The 24,313-nt window shown below is 39.0% G+C and overlaps 1 protein-coding gene across 6 annotated transcripts in view; it reads left to right on the top strand.

Moving 5' to 3' along the window:
• Positions 1 to 24,313, top strand: part of EFCAB3 (EF-hand calcium binding domain 3) — a 235,506-nt gene that overhangs the window by 124,724 nt on the left and 86,469 nt on the right. For all 6 annotated transcript variants that reach the window (XM_086687643.1, XM_086687646.1, XM_086687641.1 and 3 more), the window contains 6 exons: positions 7,590 to 7,643; positions 8,093 to 8,197; positions 13,565 to 13,618; positions 18,989 to 19,093; positions 19,858 to 19,911; positions 21,996 to 22,100. In XM_086687643.1, coding sequence (XP_086543769.1) covers positions 7,590 to 7,643; positions 8,093 to 8,197; positions 13,565 to 13,618; positions 18,989 to 19,093; positions 19,858 to 19,911; positions 21,996 to 22,100 — 477 coding nt within the window. The remainder of the gene's footprint in view (positions 1 to 7,589; positions 7,644 to 8,092; positions 8,198 to 13,564; positions 13,619 to 18,988; positions 19,094 to 19,857; positions 19,912 to 21,995; positions 22,101 to 24,313) is intronic.

Here is a 24,313-nt window from a genome sequence, read left to right on the forward strand (position 1 = left end):
AGTGAAACTGAAGATAAGGGGAGACTACTATACTCAAGGGAGAAAGCAGAAAAATAATTCAAAACAATTTTAACTAATATCTTCAGAAAGATGAGAAAAGCCCTAGTTACGAAACAAGAAAAGGAGGCTGTGCAACAAGCTAGGACACACTATGAATAGGAGCACGCTATGGGGCACCAGGGTGGCTCAGTCAGTTAAGCGTCCAACTTTGGCTCAGGTCATGATCTCACAGCTCACATGCTGTCTCTGTTTCTCAATAATAAGTAAACATAAAAAAAAAATTGTAACGGGGCTCCTGGGGGGCTCAGTGGGTTAGGCATCTGACTTCAGCTCAGATCATGATCTCATGGTTCACAATTTCAAGCCCTGCATCAGGCTCTGTGTTGACAGCTCATAGCCTGGAGCCTGCTTTGGATTCTGTGTCACACCCTCTCTCTGTCCCTTCCCCACTTGGGCTTGGTCTCTTTCTCTCTCTCTCTCTCAAAAATAAATAAAAACATTAAAAAAATTTTTTTAATTGAAAAAAAAGGAGCACTCTAAAAACTTTTTTAAAGCTCTTTTGGAGGTGCACCTTGGTGGCACACTCAGTTAAGCAGCTGACTCTTGATTTCAGTTCAGGTCATGATCTCTCAGTTGGTGAAATAGAACCTCATGTCAGGCTCCATGCTGAATGTGGAGCCTGCTTGGGATTCTCTCTCTCCCTGTCTCTCTACCCCTCCCTAGCTTGCATATATTCTCTCTCTCTCTCTCAAACTCTCTCTCTCAAAATAAACAAACTTTTTTTTTTTTAAAGAAAAAAGCTCTTTGGGAAAAAAAGCGCTAAAAATTTAGAAATTCACTGGGCTGGAAGATGAATTTGGAAATTGGAACAAAAATACAAAAAAAGATGGAAAATAGAAAAAAAAATAAGAAAATCAGTCTGACAACTCTGACAACTGAATAATAGAAGGAGTCCCAAAAAGAGGAAACAAAGAAAATAGAGGAACAAACTGTAAAATAAATCCTACTAAAAAAATGTCTTCAAATCTGAAAGAATGTGACTCCAGGCTGAAAAGGCTCACCAAGTACCTACCACTCCAAAGAATAGGAAAAGATCCACACCCGAGGCTCCTACATGTCTCAGTCAGTCAAGCAACTAACTCTTGAATTTGGCTCAGGTCATGATCTCATGGTTCATGAGATCAAGCGCCACATCTGCACTGTCATTGTGGAGCCTGCTTGGGATTCTCTGTTCTTCACCCACTCATGCTTGCTTGCTTACTCTCTCTCTCTTTCAAAAATAATTAAACTAAAAAAAAAAGAAAAGAAAGAAAAAGATTCATATCAGAGTAGGTTGTAAAATAATCAGAACACCAGAAATAAAGAAATTATAAAAGTTTCCAAAGAGAAAGAAGCAGGTCACATAGAAAGTTGGGGGTATGTGAATGGTATTGGACTTCTCCACAACTCTTGAAGATGAAAGACAATTGTGTAATACCTTGAAAATTATTAGAAAATTTGTTTCCAACATAGAATTCTATATCCAGCTAACCTATCAATCAAGTATGAGAATAAAATTCATATCCTCACATATTTCAAAATATGACATTTTCTTTTTTTAATTAATTATTTTTTATTTAAATCCAAATTAGTTAACATATAGTGTAATAATGCTTTCAGGAGTAGAATTTAGTGATCCATCACTTACATATAACACCCAGTGCTCATCCCAAGTGCCTTCCTTAATGCCCATCACCCATTTAGCACATTTTCCCACCAATATCCATCCAGCAACCCTCAGTTTGTTCTCTGTATTTAAGAGTCTCTTACGGTTTGCCTACCTTTCTGCTTTTATCTTATTTTTCTTTCCTTTCCACTATGTTCATGTGTTTTGTTTCTTTAATTCCACATATGAGTGAAATCCTATGTCTTTGACTTAATTTAGCTTAGAATAATACACTCTAGTTCCATCCACATTGTTGCAAATGGCAAGATTTCATTCTTTTTGATGGCCTAATAATATTCCATTGTGTATATATACCACATTTTCTTTATCCATTCATAGGGTAGTTCTATTTTAAATTTTTTGAGGTGCCTCCATACTGTATTCCCCAGTGGCTGCACCAGTTTGCATTCCCACCAGCAGTGCAAAAGTGTTCCTCTTTCTCTGCATCTGTTGTTGCCTGAGTTGTTAATGTTAGCCATTCTGACAGGTGTGAGGTTATACCTCATTGTGGTTTTGATTTGTATTTCCCTGATGATGAGTGATGTTGAGTGTCTTTTTATGTGTTTGTTAGCCATCTGGATGTCTTCTTTGGAAAAGTGTCTAATCATGTCTTTTGCCCATTTCTTCACTGGTTTATTTATTTGGGGGGGGGGTGAGTTTGATAAGTTCTTTATAGATTTTGGATAGTAACCCTTTATCGGATATGTCACAAAATAAGACATTTTCTGAGCAAAGGTTCAGAAGAAAATTCCTACATAAATACCATTTTGGAGGCACCTGGGTGGCTCAGTCAGTTAAGTGTCCATTGGTTTCAGTTCAGGTCATGATCCCACAGTTCATGAGTTGAGCCACGCCTCAGGCTGTGCACTGACAGTGGAGAACCTGCTTGGGATTTCTCTGTCCCTTTCTCTCTGCCCCTCCCTGGGTTGCTCTCTCTCTCTCTCTCTCTCTCTCTCTCTCTCTCTGTGTGTCTCTCTTGAAAAATAAATAAGTAAACATTGTTTTTAAGTTAATATCATTTCTAGGGGCGCCTGGGTGGCTCAGTCAGTTAAGCATCTGACTTCAGCTCAGGTCATGATCTCATGGTTCATGAGTCCAAGCCCCATGTCGGGCTCTGTGCTGACAGCTCAGAGCCTGGAGCCTGCTTCAGATTCTGTGTCTCCCTCTCACTCTGCCTCTCCCCAGCTCATGTCTGTCTGTCTGTCTTTCTCTCCCTCTCAAAAATAAATAAACATTTAAAAAATTTTATAAGTTAATATCATTTCTTAAAAACTACTTGGGGGAGAGATGTCACCAAGGTGGCAGAGTAGGAGACCCTAGCCTCCTTCCCCCAACAAAGATCAACAATTAGACAGCTATCCACAAACAAAAATAGCTCTGGGAGAGCTCAGGAGTCCACTTAAAAACCTGAAGCAATACAGTGGATCAAGAAAACCCATGAATAACCACACAAAAATAGTAAAAAGAACAGCTTCATTTTGCCTGCATCACCCTTAGGTCAACATTGCTCAGTGCCGAGAGGAAACTCCCCAGCCCAAAAGAGTTCCCCTCCTAAGAAAAGGAGAATGGAGTAAGTGACCAACTTTCCAAGCCTTTGGGGCACTGCACAAAGGACCTGCTTACGTTTCACTCCACCTGGTGACCAACAAAGGTAAGACATCTAAAGATGTCTAAGAACAAGGAAGAAGGGAAAGGGAAACCATTATCAGTTTATAGTGGGAGCAACCACAGTTCCCAGTGACCTCATCTGCAAATGGCCCCAGCAATTTTTGCTGCTGATGACTTCAATAGCCCTTGCAAATACGAAAGTTACCCCAGCTTTCATCACTGAGGACCTCATTACAGACCCCAGCACACTGCTCCACAGAGGACCCCAATAGCTTTCACTACTGAAGAAAGCAAATGTCAACACAGCCACTACAGACTTCCTACAGATTTTGCCACTAAGATTTTTGCTCAAGGTTTTTGTGTTCACAGAAGCCAGCTACCCACATTACTGTGAGTATGTCTGCAGCCAGCCCTGGCTCACCTGCAGTGAGGCCCCACAGCTGAGTATGTGCAAACCACTAACTCCAGCCACCGCTGCCACCTGTCCTGTTCCCTAGCCACTGGACCTGGAGGTGCTACTGAGGACCCGAAAAGCCCTTGAAACCACTGTGGATCCCCCATAGCTCTCACTAAGGAACATGGAGTTGCTCATGTCATGGACCCCAGGAATGTGAGCAGACAAGACACCATATACCCCCAGACCTGGAGTCAACACATATCTCCACTCTTGGCATCAGGTACCACTAGTCCCAGAACCGCAACAACTCTGGTGTATCCCTAAAGATGGGTGAAGGTCTTTCCTTACTGAAAACAGCCCATATAAAGTATAGGAGACTGCTTCTTTAAATGCACAGACACACACAAGTCTATTGGGATCATGAAGAATCAGGGAAACATGATACCACCAAAGGAACACAGTAAACTTCCAGTAACTGACCCCAAAGAAATGGAGATACACAAATTACCTAACAAAGAATTCAAAATAATTGTTCTAAAGACACTCAGAGAGCTACAAGAGAAGTCAAATAAACAATTTAAATAATGAAAACAATACAAGAACAAAATGAGAAATTCAGCATAGAGATGAAAAATGTAAAAATGAACCAAACAAATTTTGGAGCTGAAAAATAAATTAACTGAACTGAAGAATTCAATAATGAGCTTAAAAACTTAAGAACCCAGCTGGCACAAGCAGAAGAAATAATCAGTGAACCTGAAGAAAGATCATTTGAAATTATCTAATTAGAGAAGCAAAATGGACAGAAAATGAAAAGGAATAAAGAAGGCCTAAGGACTTATAAGACACCATTAAGAGAACATCCTTCTTTGTCCCTTATAATATATATTTTGCCTTAAATCCTATTTTGTCAGGTATAGTACTGTTACTCTGGCTTTCTTTTGGTTCATATCCATGCTTTTGTTTTCAAGTTTTACTGTCTTTTTGTTATGTCACTTGTAGACAATATACTGTTTGGTTTTATTTTTTAATATCATCTAAGAGTCTATATTTTATAATTGTTGAGTTAAATTCCTTAATAAATTCCTTCATAATTACTGTTTATAGGACATGGTTCTGCTATAATATTTCATAGTTTCCATTTACAGTATTCTTATTACTTTTTTCTGTCTTTATATTTCCCATTAGATTCATTAAGTTTTATTCTACAGGTTGAAAAATTATAGTGGTTGTCCTTAAGACCCATATTCATGGCCACTTACCTCACTTTCTTAAATTCATCAATCCCCCAAATAAGACAAGGATTTTAGTATACTCTCATGTCCTATTTGTCAACTTACCTTGTTTGCTATACCAATTATATTGGTATTTAACTAGGATTTAAGTCAGGGTTACTATGGATAATATTCTTACTCTTTTTTCTCTTGACTTTAAAAAAAATCAATATACTTCACCAGATATTTGGTCACTTTTCCCTTCCATACCTCTTGTAACAACTCCTAGATTTGTTTTACTTATCGAGTACTGCCCTTTTTTTTAAATTTTTTTAATGTTTATTTAGTTTTGAGAGACAGAAAGACAGAGCACAACAGGGGGAGGGGCAAAGAGAGAGGGAGACACAGAATCTGAAGGAGGCTCCATCCAGGCTCTGAGCTATCAGCACAGAGCCCAATGGGGGGCTCGAACTCACCAACTGTGAGATCATGACCTGAGTTGAAGTCAAGTTCTTCACCGACTGAGCCACCCAGGTACCCCTGAGTACTTTCTTTTTAAAAAGTTTTCAATATGGGTCTCTGTGTGATGAATCATAAACCTTGAGTCCTTGGGAATATTTTGGTTATGCCCTCATGCTTAAATAACAATTTGTATTTAAGTTCGAAGCCCTTTTAATATTTCTCCATTAATTTTACTCCATTGCCTTGCAGCATCTAGAATTATTGTTGAGAAATCTGATGTCAATCTGGTTTTTCTTCCTTTATAGGTCTCCTTCTTTTCTCTCTGAAGAGTTTTAGAATTTTCTTTTTATTTGATATTATTAAAGTCACTATAATGTATATCTAGGTTGGAATTTTCCATCTTCTATTTAAATCTATATGAGCTATTTTAATATAAAGTCATCTTTCTTTAATCCTGGAGATTTTAAATTATTATTTCATCAAATAGTTTCTCCTTATCATTTTTTTTCTCTCCTTTGGAACTCTTGTTACCCAGAGATTAGCACTGCTACTTCTATAGGCATATCTTATAATTTTCCATTTTCCACCTCTTTATCCTTTTCTGCTGCCCTCTGAGAGAATTCTTCAATCTGATCAAACTACCCACTAATTAATTTTTTAGATATTTCCTTTGTACTCTATCTCATCCGCTGTGTTTCTTTATTTAAACTTTTTTATAGCAGAGGTGCCTGGGTGTCCTGGGAGCCTGGGTGGTTCACTTGGTTGAGCATTCGGCTTCCCCTCAGGTCATAATCTCATAGTTCATGGGTTTGAGCCCCTCATCTGGCTCCATGCTGATAGAACAGAGCCTGCTTAGGATTCCCTCTCTCTCTCTCTCTCTCTCTCTCTCTCTCTCTCTCCCACTCCCCTACTTGTGCTCTCTCTCAAAAATAAATAAACATTAAAAAAATTAAAATTGTTTTTATACCAAATGTTTTATACCTAATATTTCATTGATTCTTTTCATATTTTCTTGTTCTTTTTATATTTTGCTAACATCTCTCCTTAAGCATATCTGTCATGCTTATTTTAAATTCCTGGTCCTTTTATTCCAATAATTCTTATTCAAATGATATACATTATTCAGTCTGTTTGTTTGTTTGTTTGTTTGTTTGTTTGTTTGTTTTTGAAGTAGTTATATTCCTCAGATGACTGGCTACTTTGGTCCTGTCCTGTGAGTCCTTGTTCTCTTGGGGCATCATTATTATGTTTGAAAATATGCTTTAGGTAAAGGTGTAAGGTCAGGCTCCAGTGAACATTAGCCTGTTGGGTTTAAGGGCAGTGGTTAGACACTGCTCAGACTTCACTTTCTTCAGGGTTGATTTGTGGGGAAGGAACCAGATATTCATGCTAGTCCACCACCTATGTGGGAGTAGAAATCCATGTTTGAATTTTTGTAAAATACAACACCTGTGTTGGCAGCACAGGACATCTCACTGAGGGATTACCTTGCAGAAGAGTCATTTTCATGGGCTTGTCAATGAAAATATCTAAAACAACATCTATGTGATGTCACGTGGAAAACATGTAGAAATACTCATTACTAATATTCAAAGAAGTCCTGTCATGGTTGTCAGGTTTTTTTAGCTCAGAAATCATCCATGTCTTCCCTCATGAGTCCCACTGTATCTACTCTTATCCCTGTGAGCATTAATATGTGTTATCTTAAGCAAAAAAAGGAGAAAATGAGAAGTAGATGAAAAGAGAGACATGGGAAAGGTATGGAAAGACACCACTAATAATTGTTTCAACTGTCAAATCAGAAAGTGGGTAGAGGGCACCTAGGTGGCTCAGTCAGTCGAGCATTAGACTTCAGCTCAGGTTGTGATCTCACGGACCATGAGTTTGAGCCCCCGATCAGGCTCTGTGCTGAGAGCTCAGAGCCTGGAGCCTGCTTCAGATTCTGTGTCTCCGTCTCTCTCTGCCCCTCTCCACACGTGCTCTCTCTCTCTTTCTCTCCCAAAAGTAAATAAACATTTTTTAAGTAGTGTGTAGATTTATTCTCTTGAGAGCTTTTTCTATTGGTCTAACTCTTAAGTTGGGATATAATAAACAGGGGGGGAAATGAGTAAAACTATAAGAATTGTTCTTTCTGAAATTGCTAGGTTTTGAATTATTACAACAGGTTCCCATACCAATTACTGTATTGTGCCCTATCTTACAGCTGCTGGAAAGTTGTATAAGCATAAGTTGCTGGGTGGCATAAGGTCTCTCAAAGGTGAGTGAGCAGTCAGGTAAAATTGAGATTCCTTATGTTTCGTATTTACATTTTAAAAACCACATTTATTTTTGGTGATGACAAATTTGTCAATCTAACAAATTTTTGTCTCATCATTTACTACTTTTAACATAACTACCTTTGAAGGAATTACTTTTGTCTCTATCATTCCAAGTCCCATTTCCAGAGAGGAATTAGAAAGACGGTCTTCATCAGACTTGCCAATCCTTTATTTTTCTCCTTATAAATGTCTCCCGAGAGCTACAGTCAAGTCTTCTGGACAATGAAGAGCAGGTTCTGTTCCTGATTCCCATGCTAGCTCTTTTCATTTAAGCAAATTTATTGTTCCTTTGATTGTTGTCCCTCCAATTAATGCATGGACACGCCTAGCATTTTTCACTTTATCATTATTGTTTGCCCTTCTCACTTCCATCCTTTGTTTCCCTAAGGAGTGGAGCTTAATGTTAATCAGTTAGGACTCTTCATGAAAAATATGGGCTTTGACCTGGAAGAAGAGGAGTACTTGGACCTGCTCAGCAACCTGCCTGCTGATGGTGAGCTGCTCCTACGGTGAAACATTGCATTTGTATGTGAGAATTTCTGAGAGCATGTTTAGAGTGTGCAGAAACATTAAAAAACAAAAAGAAAGAGACCCAATCCTCAAGAATTCATCAATTCCTGCAGTGGACTTTATTGAGTGCCTAATATACATAAGCTATTAGGAATATAAAAATGAAGATGATGGTTCTCTGTCCTCTAGGAGTTCAGCATCTAGTAAGGAGTCTCACATGCTGACAGGCCATCATACCACTATGCGGTTGTGCTATAATACTAAAAATGCATTCAGTAAGATCCTGAGGAAGGGAAAAGCTAAGTTCACCAGGTAAAGAATCAGAGGAAGACTTGTCAAAAATGTATAGAAATTCTTCAGGGGAAAAAAAAAGGGCATTCCATGGGGTTAAAGGAAGGCACTTGTCATGATGAGCACTGGATGATGTATAGAATTCTTGAATCACTATACTGTACACCTGAAACTAATATAACTGTACATGAACTATACTGGAATTAAAATTTTTAAAAAGAGGGGTGCCTGGGTGGCTCAGTCAGTTGAGTTTCTAACTCTTGATTCCCAGGGTGGTGGGATCAAGCCCTGCATCAGACTCTATGCTGAGCATGGAGCCTGCTTAGGATTTTCTCTCTCTCTCTCCCTCCCTCCCTCCTTCTCTCCCTCCCTCCCTCTCTCTCTCTCTCAAAAAAAAATTAAAAATAAAGATAAAAAGAAAAAGAAAAGAAAGCTGGGACAACCCACAGCAAACAAGCACCCACCCACAGGCTACATGTACAGTGCATATAGAGCCTATACTTGCAAGTGCTTACTTATGTGAGAAAACTCAAGGATAACCTGAGGGGGGATAAAAGGCATTCCAGATGAGGAAAGCAATGCATACAAAAGCATAAAATCATGCAAATTCATGAATGTTGGGAGAGCAGCAAGTATTTCCTTGTGGCTAGAATATATGCTTCATGTTGTAAAGAAACAGGAAACATGGCTGGAAAGGTAGGCTGCCGAGACTGGAAAGACCTTATACCATGCTGTGGAGCTGAGCCTTCATCCTCTTGAATTAGTTTTGGTAATTTGTACCTTTCTAGCATTTTGTCCATTTCATGTCTAATTTGTTGACACGAAGTTGTTCACAGTATTCCTTTATAATCCTTTTAATTCTTGTAGAGTTGATGGTGATGTCATCCCTCCTGATTTTGATCCATGTCTTTTCTCTTTTTATTTGGTTAACCCAGCTAAAGATTCGTCAATTTTGTTGATCTTTTCAAAGAGCCGATATCAATTTTCCCTACTGGTTTTCTGCTTTCCATTTTATTGATTTCAGCTCTAATCTCTATTATTTCCTTCTTTCAGCTTACATTTGATTTCATTTGCTCTTATGTTTCTAGATTCTTTTTTTTTTTTTGTATGTTAAGCCCTTTATTTATTTATTTTTATTTATATATGAAATTTATTGTCAAATTGGTTTCCATACAACACCCAGTGCTCATCCCAAAACGTGCCCTCCTCAGTACCCATCACCCACCCTCTCCTCCCTCCCACCCCGCTTCAACCCTTAGTTTGTTCTCAGTTCTCAACAGTCTCTTATGCTTTGGCTCTCTCCCACTCTAACCTCTTTTTTTTTTTTTTTTTTTTTGGTTCCCCTCCCCCATGGGTTTCTCTTAAGTTTCTCAGGATCCACATAAGAGTGAAACCATATGGTATCTGTCTTTCTCTGTATGGCTTATTTCACTTAGCATCACACTCTCCAGTTCCATCCACGTTGCTACAAAAGGCCATATTTCATTTTTTCTCATTGCCGCGTAGTACTCCATTGTGTATATAAACCACAATTTCTTTATCCATTCATCAGTTGATGGACATTTAGGCTCTTTCCATAATTTGGCTATTGTTGAGAGTGCTGCTATGAACATTGGGGTACAAGTGCCCCTATGCATCAGTACTCCTGTGTCCCTTGGATAAATTCCTAGCAGTGCTATTGCTGGGTCATAGGGTAGGTCTATTTTTAATTTTCTGAGGAACCTCCACACTGCTTTCCAGAGCGGCTGCACCAATTTGCATTCCCACCAACAGTGCAAGAGGGTTCCCGTTTCTCCACATCCTCTCCAGCATCTATAGTCTCCCGATTTGTTCATTTTGGCCACTCTGACTGGCGTGAGGTGATACCTGAGTGTGGTTTTGATTTGTATTTCCCTGATAAGGAGCGACGCTGAACATCTTTTCATGTGCCTGTTGGCCATCTGGATGTCTTCTTTAGAGAAGTGTCTATTCATGTTTTCTGCCCATTTCTTCACTGGGTTATTTGCTTTTCGGGTGTGGAGTTTGGTGAGCTCTTTATATATTTTGGATACTAGCCCTTTGTCCGATATGTCATTGGCAAATATCTTTTCCCATTCCGTTGGTTGCCTTTTAGTTTTGTTGGTTGTTTCCTTTGCTGTGCAGAAGCTTTTTATCTTCATAAGGTCCCAGTAATTCACTTTTGCTTTTAATTCCCTTGCCTTTGGGGATGTGTCGAGTAAGAGATTGCTACGGCTGAGGTCAGAGAGGTCTTTTCCTGCTTTCTCCTCTAAGGTTTTGATGGTTTCCTGTCTCACATTCAGGTCCTTGTTTCTAGATTCTTAAGATGATAATTTAGATTATTAATTTGAAATTTTTCTTTTCTAATATAGGTGTTTATTTATGACTATAAATTTTCCTCAAAGCACTACTTTAGCTGCATTCCAGAAATCTCAATATAATGTGTTTTCATTTTCAGTTAGAAATACTGTCTAGGGGCGCCTGGGTGGCGCAGTCAGTTAAGCGGCCGACTTCAGCCAGGTCACGATCTCGCGGTCCGTGAGTTCGAGCCCCGCGTCGGGCTCTGGGCTGGTGGCTCGGAGCCTGGAGCCTGTTTCCGATTCTGTGTCTCCCTCTCTCTCTGCCCCTCCCCCGTTCATGCTCTGTCTCTCTCTGTCCCAAAAAAATAAATAAACGTTAAAAAAAAAAAAATTAAAAAAAAAAAAAAAAGAAATACTGTCTAATTTCCAATATTTCTTCTTTGATCCATGGGTTATTTCAAAATGTGTTTTTGAATTTCCAAATATTTGTGAATTTCCCAAATTTTCTCCTGCTGTTGATTTTGAATTAATTCCACGATAGTCAGAGGACATACTTTTTTATGATTTCAGTCCTTTTAAATTGAATGAGACTTATGGCCTGGTATATCCTAAAGAATTTCTCATGGTTGATAATATTGTTCAAGTCTCCTTTATGCTACTGATTTTTCTATTTAGTTGTTCTATCCTTTATTGAGAGTGGAATATTGAAATCCCAACTATTGTTCTTGAATTGTCTATTTTTCTCCTTGATCTTAGACTTTATCCTATAGGTAGTGATATTTCTAGAGTATTTCTCTTTTGGAAGTCAATACTGATGACAATGTAGGAGGCACTATTGGAAGCGAAGACTCAAATTTGAAAGATATTGCTATGATGCAACAAGAGATGATAAGGCCTGAGCAAGGGAAGTAAACTTAATGACAGATAAGAGATTTGGGAAACATTTTAGAATTAAAATGAATAGGTTTGATGACTGATTACATTTGAATTATGAAAAATAAGAATTTTAAGAAAACAGAGACCTTTTGGTGGCTAGGTCATCAGTCATATCATAAGCCAATTGGAGAATTCAGGAAGATGTTCAGGTTACAGTGTCAAGAGAGTAGTTTCAGTTTTAGACATGTTGATTTTAATATACCTACATGACATTCAACTAGATATATGTATGAATATGGTTAGAAATGAATACTCTAATAATTCATCTTTGCTTAGGAAGTTACCAATCCACAGATTCAGCAAAGCTTAGCAACATGCCAGAGCACTGATGAGATTATAATCAGACCAAAAGAAGAAGATAAAAAAAAAAAAAAGAAGAATGGAGGGAATATCTGATAAGAAAAGTTTGAAAGTAAGCAAATAGAATAAGGAGGAAATAGTGTTAAAAGAGAGACAAAAAAAAAAAATTTACCTAGAGTAGATTCTGAACTACCAGAAACAATTTCAAGATAGAGAATAATTTTCAAAGTACTTTGCCATTATATAATTCACACCTAGCATATGTTAGCATGACCCCATAATACAAGACCCACAAGACCTCCTCAGAAAAGTTTCCAAGATAACAACTCTCATGGGAAAAACAGCAAAAACCTGAGATTAATCCCACTTGTTCCTCTGATTAATGGCATTGTGGAAAGAATTTAGAAGTTGGAATGAGACACAGATTTGAATCTCAGCACTGAAAATTGCTAACTGTGCAAGATTGGTCAAATGAACCCCTCTGAGTCTTAGTTCCCTTCTGTTAAAAACAGAATAATGGCTACCATTCCTAAACATTGCAAGTTCCTAGCATAGAGTTTTTATTAGTAGTAATAATAACAGCCAGTCTATATTCATCTCAACACAATGCCACTTAATTATGCCTTTGCTGTTGCCAGAAAAAGTGAATTTTCCATAGGACAGTTTTTTTATTACTAGAAATATATAATTTCCCAATATTTTTGATCTGCCTATGAAAGGATGTAGATATTTTTTGCTACCACATTTTCCAGGTATCTTGAAAGTTTACTGGAATGCCACAACAGTGACTTTGGTTGTGGAAGTGTCAGCCACCTCCCTGAGTACCCCTCTTCAGGTCAGTGAGCCCACAGGAAGCAGCATTAGAGACCCATCTCAGACCATCCTAAGTCTTCTGTGGGACTAATTGAAATACATGAGAATGGATGAGACATTTTCCTGTGAGGCACTGACAATCTATCAGGTGGTTCCTTCTAAATACCCTCATTTAAGAGGAAAATACAAAATAAAGTTTTTAAAAAATACAAAATTTAAAAAAAATATTAAAATTCATTTAGGTTGATCAAGCTTTTTAAATACATGTTGAATGTGGATAGTGGAAGAACATAGCTAAATGTCACCTGTCATTTCAGTACAGAAATAGACATTATTAATGGTTCAAGTCAGATCTTTCCTATTGGAGCATTTACCCCTTTTACAGTGCTTGTCACCCTCATAATCAGTAAAATGGAGTTCTTCCTGATCTGAAAATAGAGAGGGCTACTTTTTAAATGTCAGCCTAGCAGTACTCTACTATGTGCAGTTTGTCTTAATAGAATAAATACTGATGTCTTCGTATGAAATTAAGTATCTTTTTTATAATCAGAGCTTTGACTTTCTACATTTACATTTGATAAAAAACAGGATAAAATTCTAGAGCAAATCATTAAAATTTGCTGAATTTTGTGTTGTACTTCAGTGTGTGGCTTCTTTGTCTTTCTTCTATTTCTACTATTGTTTTGGGCACAAAATCCTGTCTTCTCTTACAGATGAGGGGAAGATTGAAGTGAATGTGGTAATGGATGAAGGAAATATTTTTACAGGTGGGTTAGATCTTTATTACCTCATTAGTAAACATCTGTACATCTCAAGTGTGGATCTATAAAAGCCAACCATCCAGGAGGTCATGTAGCTTGGGCAAGAAAAAAAAAACATACAAATAAATGCAATAAGATGTTATTGGGCGATGTTAAAAACCTATACAAAGTAAAGAAGAGGAAGAATGGTCATTTGCTCCTGAGGAAGAGAAATTGGGAAATGCTTTAATAGAATGGTCAACACAAGAGCTGATCCTTAAACTATAAGTCAGTTTTTCCAGACACAGCAGGATGGGCATTCCTGATAGAGAAGAAAATAATAATAAAAGGCACCAAAATGAGAAACTGTATGATGCTTTAAGGAACTAGAAAAAATTGGGGGTAGCTAGCTACAGCATAAATGCTGTCAGGAGTTTGGCAAAGAATAAACTTGAAGAGGAAGGAGCAGGATATGGTGGGCTGAGTAATGACTCACAAAGATATCCAGGTCCTAATCCCCAGAACTTGGGAATGAATGTTGCCTTATACAGCCAAAGGGACCATGGAGATGTGATTAAGGATCTTGAAGTGAGGAGGTTATCCCTGATTCTCCAGTTGGGCTCTAAATATAATCACAAGTGTCCTTAGAAGAGGGAAGCAAGGTTAGAGTTGACGACAGAAAAAGTAGAAGGCAATGTGACAACAGAAGCAGGATGCTCCATTCCTGGCCTTGAAGATAGAAGAGGGGGAGTAAGTTAAGGAGTGTAAGTGGCCTCTAGGAGTGGGAAAGGCAAGGGAATGGATTCTTCCCAAGAGCCTCCTAAAGGAACCAGCCCAGTTAACACCTTGACTTTAACTCAGTAAAACTAATTTTGGCCTTCTGACCTCCAGAACTGTAAGAGAAAAAAAATCTGTATTGTTTTAGGCCACCATGTTTTCGGTAATTGCTGTTTTGTTACAGCAATAGGAAACTAATACAGGAGGCAACTCACGGAGGACCTTGAATACCTAGTAAAAAAGTATGACTTTCATTTTGCACAGAGGGGGCAGTTGTTCCAGGATTTTAAGCAGGGGACTATGTAATTAGATTTGTAAATTAGAAAGATTACTCTAGCAGCAGTATAAAGGATTGAGGGAGGTGTATGTACAAGAATAGAGTCAAGGAAACTAGGAAGCATGTTGTAAATGTCCAGGTGAATGACAGTAAAGAGTAGAAGTAAATCATTCTCTGTGAGGCTTGAGAGGAAGGAACATGTAGAAGAGATGTTACAGCTATAGAAACTGTAGAGTTTGGTTACTGTAGATTTTGTATAGAGCTAGAGCAAAAGGATGAAATGAAGGACGACTCCTCAGTTTCTGAGCTGAGTAGTTGAGTGGGTGACAGTGACATTGACCAAAATATGTAATTCAGTAAAATACATTTAGAAGTAGAGATACAGTTTCCATTTTGGTCATACTGAGTTTGAGGTTCCAGGGAGACTGAACCTTAGGCAGTTAAATATGTGAGTAAGAATCTGAGGCCACCTCTTTTTCTGAGACAAGCAGACCTTGAGTCAGGAAGGATACAGATATAGAGAATCTAGGTAGACGTGGAAGTAAGATTCAGAGGATTTCATCTAAAACCTTCCATCCTCTGTATAGTAGGAAACAGGATCATCTACTAAAAGAAAGGACCCAGTGGTGGGGTAGAGGACTTTAAGGAAAGTGTTAATGATGGTGGATAATTCAGATAAGAGAACAGTAACTAGAGTTGATGAGGAATATATGAAAGCCTTGCTGAGAAGTGCCAAGAGTCTAACCAAAGTCAGACACCATAAATCAGTAATGGCAACTTTTCACATGATTATGATATCCTTCAGTTGGACCAAAGTAGGAGATTCTTTTTATTTACTTTTTATTTTTTTTAACATTTATTTATTTTTGAGAGACAGAGAGAGACGGAGCATGAATGGGGAAGGGGCAGAAAGAGGGAGACACAGAATCCAAAGCGGGCGCAGGGCTTGAACTCATGAACCATGAGATCATGACCTCAGTTGAAGTTGGATGCTTAACCGATTGAGTCACCCAGGCACCCCCCAAAGTATGAGATTCTTTTTTTTTAACATTTATTTATTATTGAGAGACAGAGAGAGACAGAGCATGAGCATGGGAGGGGCAGACAGGAGATACAGAATCCGAAGCAGGCTCCAGGCTCTGAGCTGTCAGCACAGTACCCGACAAGGGTCTCGAACTCACAAACCGCGAGATCATGACCTGAACCGAAGTCGGACACTTAACCGACTGAGCCACCCAGGTGCCCCCCAAAGTATGAGATTCTTAAAGCTGATGTGCCAAAAGAATGAAAGCCTGAAGACAATGGTGGTGTTGTGAAGAGAGTGGTTAGGTGGTCTAGTGTGGCTAAAAGAGGAAGTGAAGTTATCATGGAAAGCATGAACTTGGAGGAAAGCAAGAGAGAAGGGAATGAAAGTCTCTATCAAAACTGTAACAGGTGTGGTAGGAGGAAGGAAGTAAAAGAAGTGCAAGAATATAGGTTCCGACCAAAAGTAGGTATGCTACAAATTGAAGATGTTAGAGGCAAAGCATTTCCAGGTGATGACAAAGTTCAGGATGTGTCCTTGATAGGTAAGTAGTATAGGATTTAGGGGACCATCATTGAGGCTAAGGAGCTCAAGAAATTGAGAGGCCAGGTCGTGGAATGAACTATCTATATAAAGACTAGAATTGCCTATTATGATGCCAGGAATTTGGGTGCAGAGGAAGACTGTGAGTAATGGGACAAGCTCCTTAAATGACCAAGAAGTCAGTAAGTGACAATAAAAAGAAAGCCAAGTACCATAATTCTCACAAAAGGAGAGGTTTGAATATGGCCAGAAAGAAGCAAATAGGATCTTGGAGAATGTAAGCCCTATGGCAAATGAGTTATGGGGGGAAAAAAAAAAGAGCAGCTTTCTCTCAGAAGGAAGGGAGGGAGGGAAAGGGTGGAAGGAAAGAAGGAAGGAAGGAAGGAAGGAAGGAAGGAAGGAAGGAAGGAAGGAGGAAATGAAAGAAGGGAGGGGAGATGGAAGGAAGGAAAGAAGGAGGGAGGGGGTGGGGAGGGCATGGGAAGGGAAGGAAAAGGAAAAGGAAAAGCAAAAGGAAAATCTATCCAGAACAGACAAAGTTCAGTTAGGAAAGAAGGTAAGAGTCTATAAAGAGACTGAAGATTTAGAGAAATTCATATTTAATGAAATATGAGCCCGAGAGGGCACTGTGGGAAGGGTGAAAAGAAAGCTAGCAATGGAAAGAAAAATCAGAGTGGTAAAACACAGCATAGATTTGAGAGGATAGAAAACTTTGTGGGCTTACATTTTGAAGAATGGGAATGATACAGATGACAGGGGTAGTTAGACTGATAACCTAGCAGAAGGCCCATGTCTGTCAAAATGTGATCAAGTTAGGGGCGCCTGGATGGCTCAGTTGATTAAGCATCCGGCTTCAGCTCAGGTCATGATCTTGGAGGGGGTTTAGTGCATTCAAGCCCTGTGCATCAGGCTCTGTGCTGACAGCTCAGAGCCTGGAGCCTGCTTCAGATTCTGTGTCTCCTTCTCTCTCTGGCCCTCTCCTGCTCACGCTCTGTCTCTCTATCTCTCTCTCAAAAATAAATAAACATTAAAAAACCCTTTTTTTAATAATAAAAAAAAAAGTGATCGAGCTAGCAGACTAGGAAATTGCTCTGTTGTATCTGAAGAATCATTCCTTGGCTGCTTACAGGGTGGGGGGCATTTTAGAAGCTCCATGGTGCAAGGCTTTCCAGAAGAGTCTGAAGCAGCTAGGGGAGAGCAACCCTTGTACACATTTCCTCCCAGGCACTTGTGCAGAAGACTGGCTCCCTCCCCAGGTATTATCCTCCCAATGGAAGTAGTGGTTCCAGAGGACTAAAAGCAAGAGTTTTCTTTTCCTGAAATCGGAAATGATTAGGAGGTGCAAATTGCCCACTTAAACAGCATCTTTCTTCCCCAGCTTTGTTGAGATATAATAGATATATATAAACTAAACTGTGTACGTTTAATGTATGCAATGTGATGATTTGATACACGTATTTCAGAATATTTGCCATAATATGGTTAGCTAACGCATTTGTCACCTCACATAATTACCATTTTGTTGTTTTTGTTGCTAAACTGCATCTTCAAGCTAGAGGCAAGAGCCATCATGAAGGAAAGTTTCATACAGCCATCCTACGAGCAGATTGGGAAACAGCTACTGGGGGGCAGGGATAAGTGGTGATTTCCACCCTCCTAAAAGTCCATTACCAAACAAACTTGTTAGCTTTGTGTCTTACCCATTCTGTGAGAGTCTGATGTTCCCCTGTCTGGCTCATTGTAGCACTTTACATTGAAGCCCTTAGAATAAAAATAACTATGTGCCAGTTTTCCTGGGACCCTAAAAACAGGAGAGCTTGGAAGACTGCATCTAATGTCCTAGCCACCAAAAAAACTTTATGGGTGGTAGAGGCTGCCAAGAAGAGAGGGAGGCAAGCCCACCAAATCCCTGAGGCATGACAGAGAGCCAGTTTAGGTTAAAAAAGAAGCCCCTTTGGGGCGCCTGGGTGGCGCAGTCGGTTAAGCGTCCGACTTCAGCCAGGTCACGATCTCGCGGTCCGGGAGTTCGAGCCCCGCGTCAGGCTCTGGGCTGATGGCTCAGAGCCTGGAGCCTGTTTCCGATTCTGTGTCTCCCTCTCTCTCTGCCCCTCCCCCGTTCATGCTCTGTCTCTCTCTGTCCCCCAAAAAATAAATAAAAAAACGTTGAAAAAAAAATTAAAAAAAAAAAAAAAAAAAAAGAAGCCCCTGGAGAAAAGCGCTGTATGATTCCATGGTAGGTAATTAAGAAGACTTTGCAACACCAGGATTTTAACATTTACACAAAATTATATTTCAGCAGCATTGTTTTCCTTACTGATAAATTCTCTCACTCTACCTGTATATCCGTGAATGTTTGCATCTACAGACTGCTGGCCTAAATTTGATTGCCATTGTTTGAGCCAAAAAGCTCTAAGATGATGTCTTAGCTGGCATCCTTGTCAGGATTACTTCATTGTTTAATCAACAAATGGGATTTAAAAAAAAATTTTTTTTACATTTGTTTATTTTTGAGAGACAGAGCACAAGTGGGGAGGAGCAGAGAGAGAAGGAGACAGAATCTGAAGCAGGCTCCAGGCGCTGAGCTGTCAGCACAGAGCCTGACACAGGGCTCGAACTCACAAACCGTGAGATCATGAACTGAGCTGAAGTCGGACACTCAACGGACTGAGCCACCCAGGCACCCCGGGATTTTTTTTTCTTTTTCTTTTTCTTTTTTTAGAACATAAGATCACCATTCTTCAAATTTTCAACTTCTACCACCTTTTAATTTTTAAAGGTGAGAAGGTCGATACTAGTAACCTGGAAATTTTACTGGAAAATATGGGGATAACACTCACAGAAGATGAAGGCCTGAAACTACAGAACAAGCTTCCAGTTGATGGTGAGCATTAAAAATACCACAGTGGGGAAAAATCTCAGTGGCCTTCAGAGAAGTTGAATATGTGGACTTTTTAAAAAAAATTTTTTTTAACGTTTATTTATTTTTGAGACAGAGAGAGACAGAGCATGAACGGGGGAGGATCAGAGAGAGAGGAGACAGAATCTGAAGCAGGCTCCAGGCGCTGAGCTGTCAGCACAGAGCCTGCCACAGGGCTGGAACTCACGAACCGTGAGATCATGACCTGAGCCGAAGTCGGACGCTTAACCGACTGAGCCACCCAGGCGCCCTGAATATGTGGACTTTTTTTTAACTAATACTGCCTAGTTAAGGAATGTTTCATCCCCCTACCCCCATGATTTCACCAAATTGAGAGCTGTTTCCACTCCTCTAAGTTTTATTCTTGGAAGTGAAATATACATTTCTAGGGGCCCCTGGGTGGCTCAGTCGGTTGGGTGTCCAACTCTTGATTTTGGCTCAGGTCATGATCTCACAGTTCATGGGTTCAAGCCCTGCATCGGGCTGTGTCCTGACAGCTCAGAGCCTGGAGCCTTCTTCAGATTCTGGGTCTCCTTCTTTCTCTGCCCCTCCCCCACTCACACTCTGTCTCTCTCTTCTCTCAAAAATAAATGCACATTAAAAAAATTTTTTTAATCATTTAAATTTCTAGAATAAAATATTAGAAGTCTCCATTTCTGAACCTATGCATGTTTCATTATATATTTAAATATCAACACTCCTGCCTGAAACTTATTTTTTCCCCACAGCCAAAGGAAGGGTGTACATGAACAGATTGATGAAAGAGTTACAGTCTCTCAAAGGTGAGTAAGAAGCATATTGAAAAGGCAGGTAAAACTGGTCATCAGGTTTTGCTCTTATTTTCTTTTTTTTTAATTTTTAATTTTATTCATTTTTTTTTAATTTACATCCAAATTAGTTAGCATATAGTGCAACAATGATTTGAGGAGTAGATTCCTTAGTGCCCCTTACCCATTTAGCCCATCCCCCCTCCCACAACCCCTCCAGTAACCCTCAGTTTGTTCTCCATATTTATGAGTCTCTTATGTTTTTCCCCCCTCCCTGTTTTTATATTATTTTTGTTTCCCTTCCCTTATGTTCATCTGTTTTGTCTCTTAAAGTCCTCATATGAGTGAAGTCATATGATTTTTGTCTTTCTCTGAATGACTACTTTCACTTAGCATAATACCCTCCAGTTCCATCCACATAGTTGAAAATGGCAAGATTTCATTCCTTTTGATTACTGAGTAATGCTCCATTGTATATATGTACCACATCTTCTTTTTTTTTTTTTTTTTAATTTTTTTTTTCAACGTTTATTTATTTTTGGGACAGAGAGAGACAGAGCATGAACGGGGGAGGGGCAGAGAGAGAGGGAGACACAGAATCGGAAACAGGCTCCAGGCTCTGAGCCATCAGCCCAGAGCCTGACGCGGGGCTCGAACTCACGGACCGCGAGATCGTGACCTGGCTGAAGTCGGACGCTTAACCGACTGCGCCACCCAGGCGCCCCTGTACCACATCTTCTTTATCCATTCATCCATCGATGGACATTTGGGCTCTCTCCATACTTTGGCTATTGTTGATAGTGCTGCTATAAACACTGGGGTGCATGTGTTCCTTAAAAATAGCATACTTGTATCCCTTGGGTAAATACCTAGTAGTGCAATTGCTGGGTTGTAGGGTAGTTCTATTTTCAGTTTTTTGAGGAACCTCCATACTGTTTTCCAGAGTGGCTGCACCAGCTTGCATTCCCACCAACAATGCAAAAGAAATCCTCTTTCTCCACATCCTCTCCAACAACTGTTGTTGCCTGAGTTGTTAACGTTAGCCATCAGACAGGTGTAAGGTGGTATCTCATGGTGGTTTTGATTTGTATTTCCCTGATGATGAGTGAAGTTGAGCATTTTTTTATGTGTTGGTTGGCCATTTGGATGTCTTCTTTGGAGAAATGTCTATTCGTGTCTTTTGCCCACTTATTTACTGGTTTATTTGGTTTTTGGGTGTTGAGTTTGATAAGTTCTTTATAGATTTTGGATACTAACCCTCTATCTGATACGTCGTTTGCAAATATCTTCTCCCATTCTGTCGGTTGCCTTTTGGTTTTGCTGATTGTTTCCTTCACTGTGCAGAAGCCTTTTATTTTGATGAGGTCCCAGGGGTGCATTTTTGGCTTTGCTCTTATTTTCAAAAACTCTTCCTATTTTTCAATTTTCAGATTATTATCCCAGCTGTCCCAATGGTTTGTTAAGTCAGTGTTTATTCTTCATATGCTTTAGGTACATTAAAGTAACCCAAAGGCAGCGATTCCCAAATAAAGTTGTATATTAAAATTACCAGGGGGAGGGTGGAATATGTAGCATTCAAGTCACTAGGCCCCTTTCTAGTTATATTGATCTTGAATTTCCAGGGATAGATTCTAGAAGCATATATTCTTAAAAAGTGTCTCAGAGAATTATGATAGAGTAAATCCATGGATTGGCTGTCTGTCTGGCTCAATGGATGGCTAGCTGAATGGACAGATGGGTGGGTGGGTGGGTGGATGGATGGATGGATTTGTAGTTGTCCATTAATTTAGCAAGTTTCACATTCTTCTGTTCAAACACATGTATAAAGGTTAATTTTAGTCTGTGCTATGACTTACCAAATACCCTTAATTGTTCACTTTCTTCTCTTAAATGTTTTCCTAAAAGTAATAACAGAATTCCATAGGTCAGGGTTTAGGAATCCCTCACTTAGATAACAACAAACCACATTTAGTTGGATAGTTTAATTGTTCTTTGCTCTTCATTGTCTATGTAGTATTGATGCCTAGGCATGATCTATAATAACCCACTCTTTACATCATTACAAATATTTTTCATATCCCATCCTTTTCTTTCCTAAGGGGTGAAGGTGTCTCTAAATAAGGTGGACACTTTCCTGAAAAACATGGGAATTGATCTCAAGAAGAAAAAAATCCAGGAACTGAAGGACCTCCTACCAACTGATGGTGAGAATTTTAAGTGTCAATATACTCTTTAGCCAAACTTTGGACTTGAGGCTAGTATCAGGCCTGGACTACCTACCTGAAGATATGATGTATCTGAGAATAAAAAGAAAGAGTGAGGCCTTTCACATAGCTACTAAACTAAGCTCAATGGCTCTCACTTGGGAAGTATCACCAAGAATGGTGCCCAGTATACATGGCAAGTGTCACTCTTCACAGGGAACGCCAGGGTTCAATGAAGAATACTCAAGATTTTAATCTTTGAGTCCCTACCACTAACCAGCATTAAACAGCAATGAGCAACATGGTCCTGAAATGTGTAAGGCACTATCATCAGCACTTTATATATATCGTCTTACTTTATCTTGCAAACAACTTTATAAGGCAGGTTCTAATTTTACTCCCATTTTACATATAAGGAAACTAAGGCACAGAGAACTCAAGTAGCTTGTGTAAAGTCATAGAGCTAGTAAGTGGTGGGCTGGCAATCTGGCTCCAGAAACTATTAACCACTCTGCTATACTGCCATGAACTACTAGAACTAAGAAATTTAAGAAGATACATAGTAATGGTCAACAGAATTCATTAAACTTGGCATATATCAGACTGTCCTCATGCTGGTAGAACTGAGAAACATTCATGAGGAAATTTTGACACCTGCCCCTTTGAGGAAGGAGTGAAGATATAAGATCCAAGTCAATGAACGTGGACTTTTCTAAACCAGTAGTACCTTCCACTATTTTATTCCATAAACTTTAACTGAATGCCTATAATATGTCAGACACTGTTCTAGAGCCTCGGAAATTTTGCCTTAGTAAGAGGTAAGCGGTTTTCCCAAAAATGGCTTTTTCTTTGGTTTTTAATCCCTTTCATAGCTCTCTTAACCTGCCAGTTCAATAAATACAGATATTTGTCTTTGCCTTGTTTTTCTACTATCCTGAAACATGAGAAAAGATACCAGCACAGTGATTTAAAATGAGGCTAATTCTAATCTAATTCTTGTGGACTACCTTGTACATCTGTGGAACCATCTGAAATAGGAGGGAAGACTGTTTCAGGGGCCCGATAGGCCTCAGTGAAGCTGATTAAGAGACACACAAAGCAAAAGACCTTCTAAGATCTGTCCTTTACAGGAACAGATTTTTCTCCAATAAAAGTTTTTCCTTATCCTGTGTAAAAGTCATAATATAATAGTATTCATCATCATCATCATCATAGATGCTCTAAAACTATAAAAGGATACCAATAAAAGATCATCATAACTGAAAAGACATAAAAAAAAAAAAAAGCCAGGAAAAATTCCATATCTAAGAACCTGAACTATAAGCTGGTTTTAAAGCTACTTCATTCTCTGCAATATGTTTGCATTCTACTGGAACTTAATTATTTAGGAAGCATTTGTGTTTAGTATCAATCTTTAGTATCAATTTAGTAACAATCTTTTGCAAACTCTAAACTAATGCTAAGGTAATAGTAGGAATACAAAGTGATTCTTGGTATCTCACTCTTGGAGGAATTGACAATCTTAGAATTATTACTACACTTAAAACAAGAGTGTGAACATGTTTGAGGAGTGACGGATTGGCACCCTTGACCAAGTCATAAGTGGAAAATGACTATGTCCACAGGCGGCTCTAAGGTTCCAAACTGAATCTTGCCAATTAGAGTAATTGCATCTTTTAACTACTATCTTAACATCCCAACCCAGTGTTTCTCAAACTTGCAATATTACAAACTACTAAAAATGTATCCGTTGACCTCCAGTAGCTTCAGAATTGAGAAATAGCCTAAAGAAACTAAGCACGTAGTCTATGAAAAAGTCTTTCAGTTGAGAATGGGTACTGCACAAGAGGTTTGTCATCATATCTGGGAATGTAACTGAATATATCAACATGATGATTATCATGTTGGCAACCTGAGAGCAGCTAGACATGGCGTACAGCACTCTATCCTTTACAGGGATCACTTGATGCTAAGGTGATCATAAGCCCAAAGGGAAAGTCAGCACTGACAAAATGGAAACATCATTTTTAAACAAAATTTTTAAACTCTCAAAAAATTTCAGACCTGTGCCTGCAAAAGAGTAACCTGGTAAATAATAGATTGTCTTGAAGGAAAGGAGAGTGCTTTAAACTTTGTTCATGCATTGTACTGTATGTAATTTGATAATGTAAAATGCAGGAGCTATATTAATTTAAGTTAATGACATAAAAAAA

This window comes from Puma concolor, chromosome E1 (genome assembly GCF_028749965.1).
Source record: "Puma concolor isolate L17-30 chromosome E1, mPumCon1.1.hap2, whole genome shotgun sequence".
NCBI classification, from domain to species: domain Eukaryota; kingdom Metazoa; phylum Chordata; class Mammalia; order Carnivora; family Felidae; genus Puma; species Puma concolor.